Source organism: Urocampus carinirostris, chromosome 13 (assembly GCF_059441175.1).
Source record: "Urocampus carinirostris isolate Australia breed hairy pipefish chromosome 13, RoL_Ucar_1.0, whole genome shotgun sequence".
In the NCBI taxonomy this organism is placed as follows: Eukaryota; Metazoa; Chordata; class Actinopteri; order Syngnathiformes; family Syngnathidae; genus Urocampus; species Urocampus carinirostris.
Genome location: NC_142361.1, coordinates 21,082,626 through 21,102,856, shown reverse-complemented (window position 1 = coordinate 21,102,856; position 20,231 = coordinate 21,082,626). Strand labels below are relative to the sequence as shown.

Sequence of the window (20,231 nt, the reverse complement as noted above, 5' to 3'; positions counted from 1 at the left end):
TTATTTTATTGTAAAAAACAAAAACAAAAAACAACCAAACTGCTCTTTCCAGGTCTTGTTTTTACTCCTCACACCGCGTGACCCGGATGGTGACTCGAACTTGAAAAGGAAGAAAAAGTTTGTCCTCCTCACAAGTAATTACGAGATTGTTAGTATACATGGTAGGGTCAACCATAAAAAGACCAAATAGGTTTAGTAAACATAAAAAAATATACTTTTTTGAGAAAGGAACAGGGCATTTAATATGTTTAAAGTTTAGTAGACACGTAAAATAAGGAGAGGAGACATTTATGGATTTTGAACTTGCAAGAGAGATGGGAAATGATCCAAACCTCAGATAAAAAATTCAAATCTCTTCTAAGAGCCCGCCCCTGAGCCCTTAACTTTAATTAAATTTCCAAAGTACAAAAGCAGATCCGCCCTAAAGCAACAAGATTGGCCAATAGTGACACTGTATTAATACTGCACAGTGGTCAAAACAATGAACAAAAGTGAAAAATAATAGTCCAAATAACAAACTGGGTCCCAATGCAATCTCCTTTGTCCAACACCAAAAACAGAATAAACGTATCAGAATTTTAGAACTATTGATAGGCTAATTCTAAAACGATTTGATCATTTATCAAAATACACAGATCATATTAAAGATAACAGAGACCCACAGATATAAACAGTTTTCTGTATTTGTTTCCATTGTTTTAAATTTACCAGAAAACTACGATGACCCATGACTAGTGCGCTATTTCAGAATTGGTGTTTTTTAGCGGGGTACCTAACAATGTTGGTGACTCCCTCCCATACAACATCCAAATATGGCCCAATGACAAAGATTCTGCATCATTACATTTTTCTCAACAAGTGTCCCAGCAACTCAGAGGGTACCGTGTAGCAATTTCCCATTCAAAATACCCATCAAGAGTAGGTCATGGTAACATGAACCTCATTCTTTCCAGGACTTTGGAATCGTTCTCACGGAAGCAACAGCTCCCCCAGTGTGAGCGTAACGGTACCACCGCTTGTCACTTAGTGCATCTGTGTTAAATGCTTAAAGGTAAAGGTTAAGTGAATAACGGAGGTTAAATATGAACGCGCAATGAGCCGGTGGGCTTAGGATGTTGCCTCCTTTAGAGGACGTCAGGTGGTCAGGGGGAAGGTCCGTGATACTCATTGCTGAGACAGTGCAGCAACAGAGGCCGCTGCCGGCATGTGCTCAACAGATGGAGTCACTTTGGCGTTTATAGCAGAGCAAAATACACATCCTGGCTGATGCTATGTGTGGAATTCCAGCTCCCGGTCATGTATCATGATGAGTGTTTGACCGGAACTGCCACTGTGTCTTTGATAATCCCGAGGCCAGAGTTTGTCATCACAAGTCGCCAACTCTGGACATTCTATAAACATTTGTCAGTCGGACTGTGATGAGGAAAGACGAGTTGAAATGATACCCAACTAAATAAATGGGGTTCAAGTATAACAATAAGGTCTAAAGATATGTCCATTCAATACAAATAAATATCATAAAATACAGATTTGTATTATTCTTTTGACTTTTTTTGCCCAAATCATTAATATAAAAACAATATAAGCCTTGAACTAATTTAATTGTGTGCATTTAATCTGTAATATTGCAATATTGAAATGTGTCACTGCATACAGTAATAATTGTATTTCTTCATCATAATGTTTATATGATTTTAATCATGCATAAGTCCTTCATTGTTTTTTCACAATTAATTCATTTCTTTATTTATTAAGTCACAATTTCAAGGCTACTCCATTGTTTCAGTTGTGTTTTATATTGTAGACAGGCGAGGCTTGAGTTCATTATATCAGTTCTTAAGTTAGTCTAAACAATGACGCCTCTTTCCAATGGAAAATTCCACTCTCTTAGATTCGGTTTCCTTAGGTTTTGGTCCTTCGGAATGCCCTCCCTGTATTAAAGTATTTGCCAGCCAGTTGACAGCGCACTTGTTAGTCCTACAAGCCATAATCCTGTATCTCATTTTGTACCCTGAATATTCTGTTATAATGAAACTTCGAAGAAACCGCTCATCCCTCCTCCAGTCCTTGTTTTACCCAGTGTGTGTGTGTGTTTGCAGTTTTGCCAAACAACAATTTAATGTATGAATCGATTTAACTGATAATTGATTGAGATGAGTAAATTGCACAATTTGTTATATACGATGTAGGGAGAAATGTATAGATTTTTATCCATCCATCCATCCATCCATTATCTGTACCGCTTATCCTCAGTAGGGTTGCGGGGGTGCTGGAGCCCATCCCAGCCATCTTCGGGCAGTGGGCAGGGGACACCCTGAACTGGTTGCCAGCCAGTCGCAAGGCACACAGGGACAGACAATTCGCTCGCTCATTCACACCTAAGGACAATTTGGACCAGCCACTCAACCTGACATGCATGTTTTTGAAATGTGGGAGGAAAACCGGAGTGCCCGGAGGAAACCCACGCAAGCACGGGGAGAACAAGCACACTCCTCAGAACCGTGCCGCACACGCGCTTTCCGCCGCACCGCCATGCTGCTATAGATTTTTATGTATGGGGAAAATTACAATTTCTAGGAAGACTTTTTGCTGATAAACAACTTTATTTAAGGAGCAAGTTATACATTTTGGGGAACAATTTCAATTATTATGTAGCAAGCAAATTCTATACTTTAGGGATCAATTGTGCTAATTAGTAACTTAAAGAAGCAAATTATAAATCACTGTGAACATTTTTTTATGTATGGAGCAAATTAGACATTTTGGGGTACATTTTTTCTAATCAACAAAAATAATGAGTACATTTGGCAAAGAAACATTTCTATTTAATGATATATGAAAAACAATTTTTTAAAGACGACTTTGCAATCAATAACCTAATCCAAGCGGCAATAAAACATTTTAAAGAGCACATTTGCTAATGGAAGACTTTATTGAAGAAACAAATCATTAGAGGCAAATATTTCACATGTCTTTTCTTCTTCCCATCTGTTTTTAATGTGATTTTGTGGGGATGAAGCAAACTCGATCATTCCAGTAAAGCAGCTTTTTTAGCTTAGCCAAAATGGATCATTGTTAAAATGACCAGCTCAACCAGATCTTAGTTCTTTCTCAAAGAACATGTCATGTCCTACTTTTTAATCAAAAGTGGTCCTCCACAGCAGACCCAGAACGTTTTGGCCAAAAGCCAGCAACAGTTTTACTTAACTCCTCAAGCACTTGAGTTTTTGACCTGAGTCACATCTTGTTTCCAGTAATAACAGACAAGTAGCATTACGTCAATCAAATTCCAATAAGTCAGTAAGTCTGGCTGAGTCTTGAGGTCATACGTTTCTCATACCAGGTGCCGCTTTTGAAGGGACTTTGACATTAAACAGAACTTGATCATCTGGCCCAGCTTATCAGGAAGCCGCCCGGCTGACAGAACGACACCTCCGGCTTTGAACCCTCTCCACATTTCCACTAACATCACACAACGAGCTCAAGAGACCTTAAAACAGCTTACTCAACTGTTTCAAACAGAATCTTTTACTTGTTTTTTCTTTCACAAGTTCCTAAAATAAACTCTCCTGACCGCTAATCACAAGACTTCTGCCTGAGCTGATGTGATGTGCTTACTCAGCCACACAAACCAAAAGAAAAATATTGAAAATGGCACTTGAAGAGAGTAAAATTAGATTCCAGCACACTATTTTTGGCACATCTGATAAGAACGCCAGGGGTTTGAGTTGTTTTCATGGCAAAGGATTTACATCATGACCTGGTCATTTTTTCATAATGTTATCTTACGGAAAATGTCACATCAGGTTTTTATAGGGATAATTGTGGAACAATTTAGCACAGTATTTTTTATACTAATACTGTAATTCTTCATTTATCTGACCGGAATCCCCTTGTAATATGCGGACCTCTGTGAAGTAGCCGTTGAGCCATTTCTTGTTGGCAGGGTCAGAAATCTACCTGGAGGCTTCCAAAATCAATTTTGAAGGCCCTAAGGCATAAAATAAAGCTGTTGGTTCAGCCAATCAGATTCTGAGTTGGTGAGCCAGACCTTCTAGTGGGCCTAGAGAACAACAGTGGATTCGCAAACTATGATTGGCTAAGGGGCGATAACAGGTATTATGACGAAAAACTGAAGAAAAATATCCCTGTGTCCATTGCTTCTGTTAAACGGACATTTTTAGCTCAAAATCTGATAAAAACAAGGGCCAAAAATATGACAGGACAGGTTAGACTTTCAGCATTAGCTTTGAAGGTGATACAAAAGAACCTCATGATGGAACTGAAACACACAAATAATCTGTGCATTAAAGTAATTTGAATCTTTTTGAGGAAAGAAAGGAGGATTGATTTTGTGCACAAAAGAAAAAGGATTTTTGGTGCGGAATATGCGGTTTATTGCTAAATATTATTTTATGAATTTACTATTGATTATTTTTTGACATGTGTTGAAGCTGAAATAAATGTAACTGTAAATGGTCTGCTTTTATATAGCGCTTTTCAAGTCAATGGTCTCTAACACCCCCTGGCGGCCAAATTGTGTATTGCAGCTCCCAAACCACCGACCACTCCAAATAGCCAGATCCAATCTTCAATCAGCCTGGCAGCACCAGGCAATTTTCCTTATACTATTCAATATATTTGCCAAGCACAATCCACTTTTTGGGCTTGCTTAAGACAACCTATCAAGAAGGGGATAGGGTGGGGTTGCATGGGGTCATTTACCTCAGAGATGAGGAGGCAGAATCCAATTACCCACCCATTACCTCGCAAGCGAATAGACATCGGCGTCACAGACAGACAGTTTGTTCAACATAGATGTTATCACATGCAATATAATAAGCTGGCTTTTGAACTTACCGCTTGGTCAAACTCCATCTCTGAAAAGAATTTATACCACGGCTCATTCTCTAAATCTACATCTTCCGGACATACATCCTGAGTCTACAAGGGGCATGGCAACAAAAGGAGAAGGAAAAAGACAAAGAGAAGACAGTTCAGACAGCATGGAATAACACACCAAGGAAATGAGCCATTAAACATGATCTCACGTGATTTCACCCACAATTGCCCCTGTTGAGTGGTAAGTTTACGTTGGATTGAAATCTGGTCAATGATGGCTTTTAGTCAGCAATCAAACTCCTCAATCATTTAAATAGCATATTTGAAAGTGAGACGGGACGAGTTCTCCATGAACCCCGGGACAGATTGTTCAGTATTTATTTTATATAATTGCTGAATAAACACACATATAATCATTTCAGGAATACAAATCAACTACCGTATTTTCCGCACTATAGGGCGCACCGGGTTATAGGAGACACCCCCAAAAAATAGTTTTTGGTCCTATATCTTCCATAGATAAGGCGCACCGGATTATAAGGCGCTACAATGGGAATGTCGACAAAACAGTCAGATGATTCAGTCCAACTGATTACCCCCTTAACATTCCCAAAGCTTGCAAAGAAGCAAATACGTGTCGTAGACACGTGCAGATGCGGTGTCCGTACGATGTCACTCAAATGCATCATTTCAAATATCATTCGGAAGGTCTTGGGATTCAAGAAATGCCAAACATTTCTTCGTTTCTATTTTCTTTTTCGCTCGCAACTTTACTGTGCATATGACAATAAACACTTGGAATTGAGTTTAATTCACTCAACTCATCACAGCAACATCAAGATCGTTCTAAAACAAGATACCGGGAAAATATAAAGCCGCATAGCTCACCTAAGTTCTCACGTTCAATAATGATACGCAATCATGGTCTTCTTACAACCGTGAGTGTAGTAAATCCAGGAGAGTAAAATGTTTACAAATACAGACTAATGAAACATGTTTATTTATGGAGTACTTTAGCAAGCTTGCTAAGCTTGCTAAGCTTGCTATGCCATTGCTAAACTCGGCCAATTGCAGGGTTTGTTTTGGCCATCTAGCCAATCCAAGGCTCCGAATAACTTCAGCCAATAGCGATTGATTTAACGGATGATTGACACATCTTTTTCGGCCAATTGCAGGGTTTGTTTTGGCCCTCTAGCCAATCCGAGGCTCTGAATAACTTCAGCCAATAGCGATCGATTCAACGGATGATTGATACATCTTTTTCGGCCAATTGCAGGGTTTGTTTTGGCGCTCTAGCCAATCCGAGGTTCCGAATAACTTCAGCCAATAGTGATCGATTTAACGGATGATTGATACATCTTTTTCGGCCAATTGCAGGGTTTGTGCCATATATAAGGCGCACTGTATTATAAGGCGCATGGTCAGCTTTTGAAAAAAAATCAAGACTTTTAGGTGCGCCTTATAGTGCGGAAAATACGGTAAGACTTTTAGGTGCGCCTTATAGTGCGGAAAATACGGTAATTTAAACTAGAAATTTGATAATAAATCTTTAAATGACTCATATTTTTTTTTATCCAAAACTAAGGCACAAGATGACTAATTAATTCATGTAGTATTGCATGAAAAACGCTGGTTCAGATGGTACAGCATATTTTTTTTAGTCTGATTTATTTGTTTCAATATAAAAGTAATAAAGCAATAAGCAATATAATAATAATAATAATAATAATTTCCTTGTATTGTCATTCTGTGTAACAATGTACACAGAACGAAATGTCGATTGCATCTGACCCGATGCAGCCGCAGCCAAGAGAGGGCGCCGCCGACCACTTTTTAAGTCTTAGGAATGACTCGGCCGGGGCGCGAACCCGAACCTCCCAGTCTCAAAGCGGGCGCCTTACCATCTAGGCTACTGAGTATGAAGGATCCTCAAAGGCCCTCTCCTAATACACTGGAATTAAAATTGAAGCAAAGTTGAACTACTGTGTTTGGGATTTTATTTCTTCATCCCTGCTCCAGATAGCAATTTTGTGTTAAAACTCAATTTTAGACTTAGAAAAATTCCATCTGAGTTGTGGCATATGTTGTGTAATGCATTTCTGGTGGCTCAGGCAGACAATTTTAGGGTTCCACTGATGTGAGTGAACTGTCATTGTACTTTATTCATTAAAATAACAAATAAATGGGTCAGTTCCTCTGAATTATTTAATTAAGAAATTTACTTAAAGCATGATCCACATCCAGGGTGTAAGGCCGTCTCTAACTGCACACATTATAAACACGTTTGACTGATGCCATACTGCCCGCTTACTAGTTACGTGTAGTCAGGGTTAAGCAAGTGAGTCATGGTCATCATGAGAATCTAAAAATACATTTATTATTCATGTAGTTAATACGTGTTAAGTTCTTTCTCATTTAACTTAGACATTTTTGGATTCCTTTTTCAAAATCACAGAATTTTCACATTATATTATGAAAATCATGAACTCAATTAGCATGCAACATATAACTACTGAGCATCTTCAGATGCAGAGTGAAGCACGCAAGTCTCTTGCCTCATGGCAGAGGGCGATAGTGAGACCAATTTGGCACACATCTCAGTCCAAAACAATTGAAATTCTGATAGCATTAGCAAGGTAACAGAAAGACAAGCCATTTGCACAGGTTTTCTTATTATTTACCAGGTTTTGTAGTCACCGTAGCAGCAAGATGACAGACTAATAGGTCAGCTCCCTCTCGATGAGATATGTAAAATAAGTGCAGATTTCTTGACCTAATAGTAGTTTAAACATTAAACATTTGGAATATACTTCTGTTTATAACTCGAATCAATGTTGTGTGTGTTTTTTAAATGAATGTTGTTGGTTTTTTATGACAAAGTAAAATAACACTGTCCCTTTAAAGGCATTTGATGTCACAATTTACCAAGATCAGTAAACCTATTCTTGATTGAATATAATTAACATCAGAATGCTGCAGTTCACATTTTTAAATGATCTCATCAACAGATAAACAACAATGGTGAATAAACATGCAAAGTGAGACGATTTTGTGCTATGACACGATCTTCAAATAAAAAGATCTGTCTCACAACGAAGTAATGAGAAAAACATTTTAAACTCAAGGAATTCATTGTAAGAAAAATGAAATAAATTAGCATTTATAGTCTTGGCATTCTGTGTTGAACACTGTAAAATCAGATGCAATGAAATCAGAGCTGGAAATGTTTGTAGCTTGTGGCAGATCACAAACTGTCAATCAGGACTAAGCAGTGAATCAGGAGAAGGACCCGTCAAGGACAATGACATTTGGTTTGGCATCACGTCTAAAGGTTAGCATTTTAATCTCTCTGGAAAAATAGAAAAACACACACAGTGTGCATGATCTGTGTCTGCCCTTGCGTCCTGTCACCGTGATCCGATTTAGCCCGATAACCTTAAATCGAAAACGAATGATGATGGATCCCCTTGAAAGTGATACCTCCCTCCCCAAACGTAAGATTGTGTGTCAAAGGAACAGGACACCCTTTAGGAATGTCCTTTTGGTGCTGAAGCTGCGGAGGTGGATGGGGGATGGACGGATAGCGGAGCTCATACAACATGCAGCCGGAGCGAGAAAGAGCGCAGGAAAGCATGCGGGCGATCGAGCGGCAAACATACTGTTCTCTCCAGCTTCAGCACCGAAGATTTCCCCGGCTCGTACTCAAAGATGCTTTTGGGCTCGGCGCGGTACTTCCTGGTGTCTACCTTCTTATCCGGGGGCTCCCATTCGTTTCTGTGCAAGGGAGGGCGGGTTGGCGATGGGGAGGAGGAGAGACAGTCCACGTTATGTAGTTACCATGGCAACCTCTTTGGATAAGATCATTTTTGCATTTGTTTATTCTAATGATACTCCAAGGACCTTTTTTCCCTTTAATGTTCACAGAAATGCTTGAAATTTAATTGCGCCACCCCCTCCTTAAAAAAACAAATGATTAAAGGGGACACTGTAATATAAGACCACTAGATGTCGCTGTATTGTGTCGTGCAACCAAAAATTATATTTGGAATACATTTAATCAAGATCGGGATTTAAAAATCCAGCCCGACCCGGTCCACAGATATTAAAACCCGAACCAGCCTGAGCTTGACTAATTAGCTTGATTTTAGGGACCTGGCCTGGAACAAACCAGAATTTTCAAATTTTATTTGTGAGGATTGGGTAGGAAGAGGGGTGATTTCGGCCGAATCGTCCCTCAAATTTTTATTCAGGCAAGGACTTAAAATCTCACCTCTAATTTCATCATATCAAGCCGTTTACATACCACACACATTCACAGCATGAAGTTGTGCGTAATACAAAATTAATTAAAATCATATTTTTTCTAATACAGAAATATTGTTTCCCTGGCTTAATTCAATTAAACCAATATTTTTTGTATTTGAATAAAATACTTAAAGGGACACTGTGTGATATTCAACCACTCAATGACGCTGTATTGTGTAGTGCAACCAAAATTGAGTGCTAAGAATCTCAAGTAATAGCACAAACTGTCGAAACTCAAAGTGACCAAACCGCTATATTTTTCTTCTCATTTCCTTTTTTTACACAAAACAGCACTAACAGTTTGGCAGCTGTGTATTTTACCTGGCCATTTTTTAGACATTTTGAAAGAGTTGTGAATGTTTGACTTCTCTATCCAGAAGTCAAACAATTTTTTTGGGGGGGACAAATGTACTTTATACTGCGGTCAATATTACTGGCGGGCCACATATTATTGATTTCATGACATAGGCCGGGGGCCAGTAAACACATGATGATGGGCTGGATTTGGATACAGCTGGTTTAAGCCTTCTAATGATATGTGTTAGGACATATTTCAGTGACGGGTGACATCACACAGACACGATTTTGTTTATCAACAGGGATTGGGGTTAAGAAATACAAACACAATATGTGTTGTGAATGGGTTTAATTGTTGTTAAAAATGTCGACGAAAATTGTTTAAACCTCATATTGTTAGAAAATGATATAATGAAATTGTGAATATGTTTAATTGCTGTTAAAAGTGTCGAGAAAAATTGTTCAAACCTCACATTGTTTATTTGCTGTTAAAAGTGTCAATAAAAATGTTCAAACTAAAACTTTAATCGAACTATTTAAAGCTATGTTGTAAAATGTGAGAAGTCTTATTTAAAATGAAGGAAATATTTTATATCAAATCCAAAAATTATTGAAAAAAATCATCTGACAGCAGAATGAGAAGGTTTTCCTTGATATAATATTATCAAACTAATCCAAAAAAATCTTACTTGACTTTATGTACTGTGAGTGAATATATATGGACTTATCCATCCATCCATCCATCCATCCATCCATTATCTGCACCGCTTAGGGTTGTGGGGGTGCTGGATCCCATCCCAGCTATCTTCAGGCAGTGGGCAGTGGACACCCTGAACTGGTTGCCACAAAGCAATCCTTAAAAACACACTGTGTACCATTTGACCACGAGATGTCGCTGTATTGCGCAGTGCAAATTAAAACGAGTGCTACAAAGCACAAGGAAGCATGCAAACCACGGAGACTCAAATTGTCCAATCAACACCATTTTTTTCTCATTTTTTGGCCGACCTTTTACAAAGTTTTTTTTTTTGGGGGTACGAGTAGCAGCAGGATGCCGGAAAATCATGTCAGTTCCCTCTCGGTGAGCTTCATATTATCCATCCATTATCTGTCCTGCTTATCCTCAGTAGGGTCACGGGGGTGCTGGAGCCCATCCCAGCTATCTTCGGGCAGTCGCCAGAGGACACCCTGGTTTCCAGCTAATCGTAGGACACACAGAGACAGACAACTCACTCCCTCATTCACACTTAGGTTGTACAGGCCAATTAACCGGACATGCATGTTTTGGGAATGTGGGGGGAAACCGAATTGCCCGGAGGAAACCCACGCAAGCACGGGGAGAACATGGAAACTCCACACAGGAAGGTGTGATCCCATGACCTCAGAACTGTGCACACGCGCTAACCACTGCCCCGCCGTGCTACCCTATATGGACTTCCATTGAAAAAAAAATACATGCATCCAATAATATTCAGACCATTTTATTTTTAGGGAGGGCATTATGTAGATGTTGCATAATACAAGTGGAGGACACTAACCTCCTGGCAGAGGGCTTGAGGGATGAGGACCGCGTCGGCACTGGCATTGACCTCGCTCTTGAACCAACCTCTGCATCACTTTGAGATCTTGGCACACCCTTAACTTTTTTAAAAAAGGTACTGTAAGTATCTAAAACAATCACTAAAACTGTACTAACATTTCCAAACTCACCTTCTTCCAAATATCCAAAGGGGTTTGGACCATTCTCTAATGAACAAGAATCAAACAAATGCATTTTGAATTTAGCATACAACACTTCAAAAATTCTCATGAATAATTCAGATTTAAGCTTTTAGCACTTGTGTATCACAGTTTCACCGAATACAACCAGAGCTTGTCAATGCAAAGCGCTCCACAGAAGCATTAGTGAACTAAAATTGGATCCAAGCATCAATAAACATCAAGGGGAGAGCAGTAGAAGGGGCACATTAGGAGACCTTAAAAATAAATGTCAACATTAATAGAAGCGGCTGGTGGCCAGGTCAAGGTATTACCTACCAGTTCTGTGAACCCCATGAGGGCAACCAGTAGAACAAAATTGAGACCTTGACACGCGATTAACATACATTTTAACGGTATATACTCAGATTACACCAATCATTAGTTGATAACATAAAATAAACTGATGCTTTGTCTGGTCAAACGTGTAATTTCTTAGCTCACAAAAAGCACATGTGGCCTGTAGTAGGCTACCCCCTAGCGACGACAATTGTTCACTACAAAAATATGGTACAGATATGTGACACGAAATACCAATACTTCTTTAAATTGTGTCCAAACAGCCTTCGTTAATACTTCATCATTTAGTCTTAACACCCCTTAATGTGTTTTAAGTGCTTTCAATCATTTAAATATGTGTGATTGTTAAAATGTGTTTTAATCGTGAATTTATTTACCAGCTTAATCCAAAAGTAAAGCATATTTTAAAACAATTTTAAGGAATAAAATCTCTATTAGGATGTTTGGAATTAAGTAGGACCGATTCAACGATACACTTGAGTACCCATAGCGGCAATAGGCACCAATAGCAATAATACTTAAAAAATATACCATGGTATCAAAAACATGATTCTTAAAAATACTTGAGATTAATGACAATTTTTTAAATTTTCCGGATGTTATATACCGTTTCTTACTGGGGGATGGGGCGGGGGCGAGGCTACGTCAAGGTGGGCTATTTGGTCAGGGAACTTTTTTGGGTGACTGTCATAGAATAAAGTGAAATTGCACCTCCACTACACTAGGGGGCAGTGGCGCTTTCATTGACAGAGGTGGTGCAAGAAGATGTCTTCTTCCTAGGGTGCCATACCAGAAAATAATTGATAAGCACCACGCTGATTCTTAGGGAAAGAGTGAAAGTTTTTTAACAATGCCCCACTGAGTTCAAAAAGCCTTTATAAATGTTTTCCCAAGGCACCCATCTTATTTTATCTTACTTTTACCAAAGCTGTTCTGGGACTTGCAACACATTAGGTAGTGCATAAGGGGAGGGTGTTCGAGAGTGACTTAATGCTTGTCATCGCAGTTTTTTTGTTAGTATAGCAAGAAAATGGTAAAAGTGAAAATAAATAGGCTTGGCATTCCAAAAAGATGAAAACAAAAGAATCCATTTGAGTTCAAGTATTTATGAATGATCTGACTTAGCTTGCTATGAGGATTTTAAGCCAGGAAATGGTGGCAGGGAGTAACACGTTTTCAAATTCCGGACAACACCTTTACAATATTGATGATTTAAGTAAAAGACACAAAAATAGGATAATTAGGGCAAAGGAATTTATTCCTTAATTTAGATTATTTATTTTTTTATTTAATTGGTGTTTTCGACAGGTGTATAGTCAGTATCAAAAGGTAAAACTAGTACAGTGGTAAGTACAGGAAGTAAATAACTAAGTCTTTGGATTAGTAAAACCAATAAGAATCAATTTATAAGATACCTTTTGATTTTATGTCATAGTTTTCAGGAAAGGTGTAGGTGGGGCGATAAGGGTTTTCCTCAATGGGCTCTGAGTGAAGTGATGGAGACATACATTATAACAGTGGTCGGCAACCTTCTCTACCGCAGACCGATTCAATGAAAAATATTACTCCCGTGGCCAAGCCCACCAATAACATTAGTAATAATACGATCACAACGATAATACTAATCATCGTAACAATAAGTCCAAAATCAATGTGTCATCACTAGATCACTTGGGATTTATCAACATGGGAAGTGCAATACATTTTATATCCTGTTCTAGTTTTACTCACAGTACCATTTAATCTGACCTTTTTTAATTTTGAAGGCGCATGTAATTGAAAGAAAGCCTAATATCATGGACTCGGGAAAGTCGTTGATTATATCTTATTATCGCACTATTTTTTACTCACGGTGATACGTTGTAATGGAGCATTGTGGGAATAAATTCAACCTAAACAACTCTTGTACATTTATTGACCAATCACGTGTGCTTTCAAGATATAATGAAGTGAACAATGTGGTACCATGAGTAAAAATAGTGTGATAATGAGATCGAATCGAATGCCTTCTCCTGAGTCATTAACGGTGCTCTCATTACCGTGATCCGGGCTTGAATCCTGTTGTATCCAATGTATGTGACCGATGGCATGTGTTAGTTGTTTGACAAATGTCAGAATAATACAATTCACCACCACAAAAACTCACAAATTAAGGTTATCACTAAGAAAACGATATTGCGAGTCTGGACAAATACATATGATATAATCAAGAGCAGCTTAAACGCTACTTTTATTTAATTTCTTCTGTGTGGCTCGGAACTGGCCTGCGGCCCGGTGATTGCCGACCACTGTATCACAAACTCACAAAAGATGCACAAACAGAAAAAAACATGGAAATGTCATGAGTCAAAATGGTCAAAGTAGTCTCTTACCGGGTATCTTGTGAATCTGCTTGAACATTGTCTTGTACCAGTCTTTGGACTTGTCAGTGTTCTAAAAGGAACATGCATGAGATACATTTCAGTCGACATGTTTCGTTGTCCAAGCGTGCTTCTGGAGGTTGAAGTCTTTTGACATTAGCAGAAGTTGCACTACTCACCCTGGCGGGCACAATGGGCCTGTTGAGCGGAGCGAGGACAGGAGAGTGAAGAGACAGTCGTAGCCTTTTGCCGTCCATGTCTGCAACCGAATTGGGCGAGTCTCTACCGGGATCGGGGCTTTTGTCTCTTTCTGGGGTGGGCTCTGGAAGACACATCACAATGACACGATAATCGGAAGACCAGGAGAATTTGATTCAGTGTTCCCTAATCATTCGTTTATTCTGCTTGCTTCTGTTTTGAATATTGGTCACTTAAAGGAGATTGCACTAGATGCTTCAGTCATTATTTACATGGACTACTATGCACTGTTTACATCATTGTCACTATTGGTCAATCATGCTGCTGTTCTTTGACAACCACACCCTTTACAGTGGATCTGCTATTGTAACCTAAGATATTTAATAAAAAGAAGATCCTGTTTTGCTCAAAATAAGACTTTTAGAACCGATTGAGGGTTTGGATACAGTCCTCTCTTGTTCTTCTTGCGAGTTCAAAATCCATTGATGTCTTTTTTCCCTATTTTGAGAACCTACTGAACTCAAAACGTATCACCCAATATAGGAAAAATACTTGGATGCATTTTAAAAAGATGATCGAGTAGCACTTTCCAAGAAGAGAGGTTTTGTGGGGGTGACTACATTTAGAGTAAAAAATAATTGTAGAATTTCTTTTATTCTCATTGATGAAAATATAGTAAACATTGTTATTGAGATTAGACAAGGCACTCCAGGATAAACATGTAATAAAAGACTTAAAGAAAAAGAAAATAATGTTAGGCCTAAGATTGGCCTAAATTATAAGTGTCTCATAGAAAACTGCAATGAAAAGGAGTACAGGGACAAGAGTCAGGAAATGAAACATGAATAAGGTACTCAAAACTACTCGAACTGTGTGATTTTAAATACTCTTATCACTCACTACTTCAAACTTTGCAGCCTCTATGCATCGTGGTTTCAAAAATATTCACTGATCTACCATCCCCGATGGCATATTACAGTACTGGCAGCTCTTTTTTGCTCCTCTGTATACCCAAAAATGAACTGCACTTGAGTGGCTGTGATTTTTTATCCCAGATTTATTATTGAAGATGGCATATTAACAATGGCAGGTGTTAATTTGTGGATTTTCGCAGGGAGGGGGATTTATGATCCCCGACAACAACAACAAATGAGAGATTACAGTATATCATATTTTGATGTTTTGATGCAATTGCCCCATTTATTTAGGGATTTTTTTTCAAAATTAAATAAAAATACCCACCTTCATGAAACTAAAACAAAAAGATAACGAAAAACCTTTTTCAAGCAGAATGATCCAATTTTCTTCATATTAGGCTGACCCAGTTACCCAATGTTTTAGAAAGTTGTTTAATACAAAATTAGTCAAATTGGGGGTGTTACTTTTAAGAAAATTATCATTCTTTAAAAATGTTTTTTTTAAACTAAATTAACCAATTCAAAAAACTGTCACGATGACTGATTTGGTCACCTTTGCCCGCTCATTTGGCGCCACCTGCTGCGGGCTACCTGATTGGTTCCCTGTCCTTCATAAGCCCAGTCCTTTCACTCTCCTTTTGTCAGTCCGCCAGTGAACCTCTGTAGTTAAAAGGCAAGCATTTTGACCCTGACTCCTGCCTGTCCCGTTTTTGCGCCCGTTTTTGCAACTGTCCGTTTCTGATCTCCCCGTTTGTCTCCGGCTAAGACCTGTTCTCGATCCCGACCAAGTCTGCTTTCCCCTCCCGTCTTAGGACCCGTTTTTGATCCCGACCACGTTTTTGCTCTCCTGTCCCAGCTATCGACCTGTTTTTCCGTCCCTGACACCGCCATCTCCCGCTACGGAAGATCCACTTCCGTATTCGGATCAAGATCCGATTGCGAGAGCGACTTGCTTCCCGCGTCCAACGAGCACCGGATCGTGGGAGCTGCCCCTCCTCTTTTTATTCAATAAACTTGTGGTTAACGCTGCGCATTTAGGTCTGGATTTCGTTCTGGTTGTGACAAAAACAACCAAATTTAGTGGGAGGGTTGGTTCAAACAGATACAAAAAAAAGTTGGATGGGGATTGTTTCCCCAAAATATCACCGAAAAAACGATCAAACTAACCAAAGTGGTTCGTCAAAATTTTTGACCAAAATACGGTTCTATTTAGAATGTAAAGAATGAGAAATACAATTGAAAAGAAGGCGGGGAAATGGTGATATTACCTTATCACAGATAGCGAGCAATAAGCCTTTTTTATAAATAAATACAAAAATAATGTGAAATTTAAATGAATGTCTGTTCTTTGGTTGTGTCAATTAAAAATTTGGAATAAGTAAAAAAAAATAATCCCCAAATTTTACATCACCAAGAGCTCAGCGCATACCTTCCAAGTGAGAAAGATGCTTTTTCTTATCTGTCGTGGGAGAAAGACAAGGACGAGGCCAGCGTGACGACACAAGACAGAAGAAAAAGACAACAAAGTGGAAGCATCGGTCCGGAGCGGCGTAAAAGTGGCAAAAAGACGAAGCAATCGCACATTCAAAGTTAAAAAGACAAAGTGACGCATGCACACGCTGAAAAAGCAGGTTTGGAATGTTAAAAACAGTAAGAGTGAGGCAGGCCACTCACCTCTTTTGTGTTGCAGCAGAACTATTGTGGGATTAACTGAGCTAGTGCAGGGATAGATGGAGCTGGGGGGCGACGGTAAACAATTGTCACATTGATCTGGGGCCCGGTTTTCTTTGATGCTTTCCTAAAAGGGACACCAAATACAAACTTCATATTGCTGAGGATGGTAAACGATAAAATATGAGGAAAGTAATATACAAAATACAAGATTAATAATAATCATATCAAGCTGACCAGATCCCACACAAACACATGCATGCAAATGAATGCACACACACACACACACACACACACACACACACACACACACACACACACACACACACACACACACACACACACACACACACACACACACACACACACACACACACACAACACCAAGTCAATTCATATAAATTTAATACATAAGTAGAAAAAACCTTTCCCAAGAGATACAATTGTTTTTTCACTGGAAGAAAAACATACTTGATTTAGATTTGATAAGATTTCTAATTTTAGTAAAGGTATACCTAAAAACAACAAAACAATATGTTGCAAATTTTGAATATTATTATTATTATTATTATTATAACTAGTGGTAAAAGTTAAAACATAGTAATCCTTAAAAACACACTGTGTACCATTTGACCACGAGATGTTGCTGTATTCTGCAGTGCAAATGAAAACGAGTGCTACAGAGCACAAGGAAGTGTGCAAACTATGGAGACTCAGATTGTCCAATCCACACCACTTTTTTCTTATTTTTTGGCCAACCTTTTACAAGGTTTTTGTTTGTTTTGTTTTTTGGGGTATTAGTAGCAGCAATATGCCGGCAAATCAGTTCCCTCTAGGTGAGCCTCATGTTATGTATTTACAAATTTCTGATGAGTATTTTTAGAATATGCACATTTATATGAATGGCAGCACGGCGGCGCAGTGGTTAGCGCTTGTGCGGCACAGTTCATGTCATGGGAACCTGTCGTGGGTTCAAATCCAGCTCCAGACTTTCTGTGCGGAGTTTGTATGTTCTCCCCGTGCTTGCGTGGGTTTCCTCCGGGCACTCCGGTTTCCTCCCACATTCCAAAGACATGCATTTCAGGTGGATTGGCCGGTCCAAATTGTCCCTAGGTGTGAATGAGCGAATGAGTTGTCTGTCCCTGTGTGCCCTGCGACTGGCTGGCAAACAGTTCAGGGTGTCCCCTGCCCACTGCCCGGAGATGGCTGGGATGGGCTCCAGCCCCCCCGCGACCCTAATGAGGATAAGCGGTACGGCTGATGAGATGAGACATTTATATGATAGTTCATGTCTTTTTGATTATTTCTGTAAATCGTTATTTTGTCCGTTTTTTAATGAATGGAAGGTTTTTTTCACCACAAAGGGGCTCTAAATAATACACAATGTCTTTCAAAAACAACATCATCTGGCATTTGGAAAATGTTGAGAATCATTATTACTATACAGTATCTACTACAGGTAATATAAAAAGTCAAGACATAGCAGTGTTTAAGTACCGGGGAAATATATAATAACAGTGTAGTAGTGGTCCGAAGGAGAACAAAAAAGAAAAAAGAAATAAGATAAGCAAAGTTCGCATTCATTTTTATTTTTAGCTGCCCACACAGCAAAGTGACAATTTAGTACTGTGCTCTCGTGTAGAGCACAATTACTTAAATTAACAAAAATAATGATCATCTTTAAATTCATGTATTGGCTGATGTGTGACGCTGGCAGACAATTTTGCCCATTTCAACTATTATTTTTCTTATTTAAATGTATCTCAACTTATCAATCAAGTAAAATAAGAATAACAAATGCAAAATGAATCTCTAATGGTATGCAAACCTTTTTCACAAATTAGTTGCAGGGTAAAAGGGTACCGTATTTGCGTGCACCAAGCACAAATGCTTTATGGAGCGGTCGCATCCAACAGGCCAGTGTGCCACATGAGCCGACAAATAATAATTCGAACCAAGGAGAGTGCGCCCTTTAAAACAGTGCGCCAAATGGGTGTGGAAATACGGTACAATAATTAGCTTTTTTATTTTAACATTGACTTCTGGCAAGCAACACATGAGCTTCTTCTCGTTTCTTCTTGTTTTTTTCTTTTTTCCGCTCCAGACACTTGTTGCCGTTTCGAGGACATTTTCGCACAGTTGATCACCAAATTGCAAATGAGGCTTAATCGAACATACCACTAGGAGGGGAGGGGGCACCAAGAGACCAGCGTTAGGTTGGGGCACAAAGCAAATTTACCCATTTTCTCAGTAAATTAGTTTTTTGCTGTTTCTGTATTATTTGATCATATTAGCCACTATTACCGTATTTTCCGCACTATAAGGCGCACCTAAAAGCCTTTATTTTTTTCAAAAGCTGACCATGCGCCTTATAATACAATGCGCCTTATTTATGGATCAACATTAAGTTTTCCAACTAACTTGCAGCCGCTGACTCGATTTTCCCCCGAACGCCAAGTAGTACGCGGTGGATGGTGGGATTTATTTACCGGCGTTTCATTGGCTAACCAATGTGTCAATCATCAGTTGAATCGATCACTATTGGCTAAAGTTATTCGGAGGTCAAGAGGCGGATCCTTCTTATCATTTACAGACTGCCATTGGCTCAAACGGCAAACAAAGCCTGCAATTGGCCGAAAAAGATGTGTCAATCATCAGTTGAATCGATCACTATTGGCTAAAGTTATTCGGAGGTCAAGAGGCGGATCCTTTTTATCATTTACAGACTGCCATTGGCTCAAACGGCAAACAAAGCCTGCAATTGGCCGAAAAAGATGTGTCAATCATCAGTTGAATCGATCACTATTGGCTAAAGTTATTCGGAGGTCAAGAGGCGGATCCTTTTTATAATGTACAGGCTGCCATTGGCTTAAACAGCGAAACAAAGCCTGCAATTGGCCGAAAAAGATGAATGCGTATAGCATGTGGCCGATGGCATAGAGAAAGCATTTTTTTCTATTCTGTATTTGTAAATATTGTATTCCCCTGGATTTACTACCCTCACGGATATAAGAGGACATTGCCTGCACATTATTATGAACACAATGACTTCGGTGAGCTATTCCCGGTTTTATATTGTCTTGTTTCAGACTGAACTCGATGTTTCTGTGATAAGCGGTGCAGATAATGGATGGAATGGAGTGTCTATTTTTAAATTAAACTCAATTCCAAGTGTTTATTGTCATATGCACAGTAAAGTTGCGAGCAAAAAAGAAAATAGATACGAAGGAATGGTTATCATTTCTTGAATCCCAAGACTTTAACCTTCCGAATGATGGAACGATGCATTTGAGTGACATCTTACGGACACCGCATTCGCACGTGTTCTCGACACGTATTTGCGTCTTTGCAAGCTTTCGGAATGTTAAGGGGGTAATAAGTTGGACTGAACTATCTGACTGTTTTGTCCACGTTCTCATTGTAGCGCCTTATAATCCGGTGCGTCTTATATATGTCAAAAATAGGACCAAAAAATATTTTTTCGGGGTGCGCCCTATAACCCGGTGCGCCTTATAGTGCGGAAAATACGGTATTAACCTTTTTTTTACACTTGACACTTTTTTTTTCCACGAACATGATTTGT

At 39.0% G+C, this 20,231-nt stretch overlaps 1 protein-coding gene across 3 annotated transcripts in view; it reads right to left on the bottom strand.

Annotated features, from left to right (window-relative positions):
- The window catches only part of sorbs1 (sorbin and SH3 domain containing 1), a 90,748-nt gene that overhangs the window by 36,503 nt on the left and 34,014 nt on the right, over positions 1-20,231 (bottom strand). For 2 of the 3 annotated variants that reach the window (XM_088350856.1, XM_088350858.1), the window contains exons 6-13: positions 16,652-16,775; positions 14,042-14,184; positions 13,875-13,935; positions 12,918-12,986; positions 11,155-11,190; positions 10,983-11,085; positions 8,502-8,616; positions 4,861-4,944 (exon numbers count right to left, since the gene is read on the bottom strand). In XM_088350856.1, the coding sequence (XP_088206982.1) occupies positions 4,861-4,944; positions 8,502-8,616; positions 10,983-11,085; positions 11,155-11,190; positions 12,918-12,986; positions 13,875-13,935; positions 14,042-14,184; positions 16,652-16,775 (735 nt within the window). Of the gene's footprint in view, positions 1-4,860; positions 4,945-8,501; positions 8,617-10,982; positions 11,086-11,154; positions 11,191-12,917; positions 12,987-13,874; positions 13,936-14,041; positions 14,185-16,406; positions 16,437-16,651; positions 16,776-20,231 lie in introns of all 3 variants that reach the window. The other variant, XM_088350859.1, reaches the window with a different exon arrangement.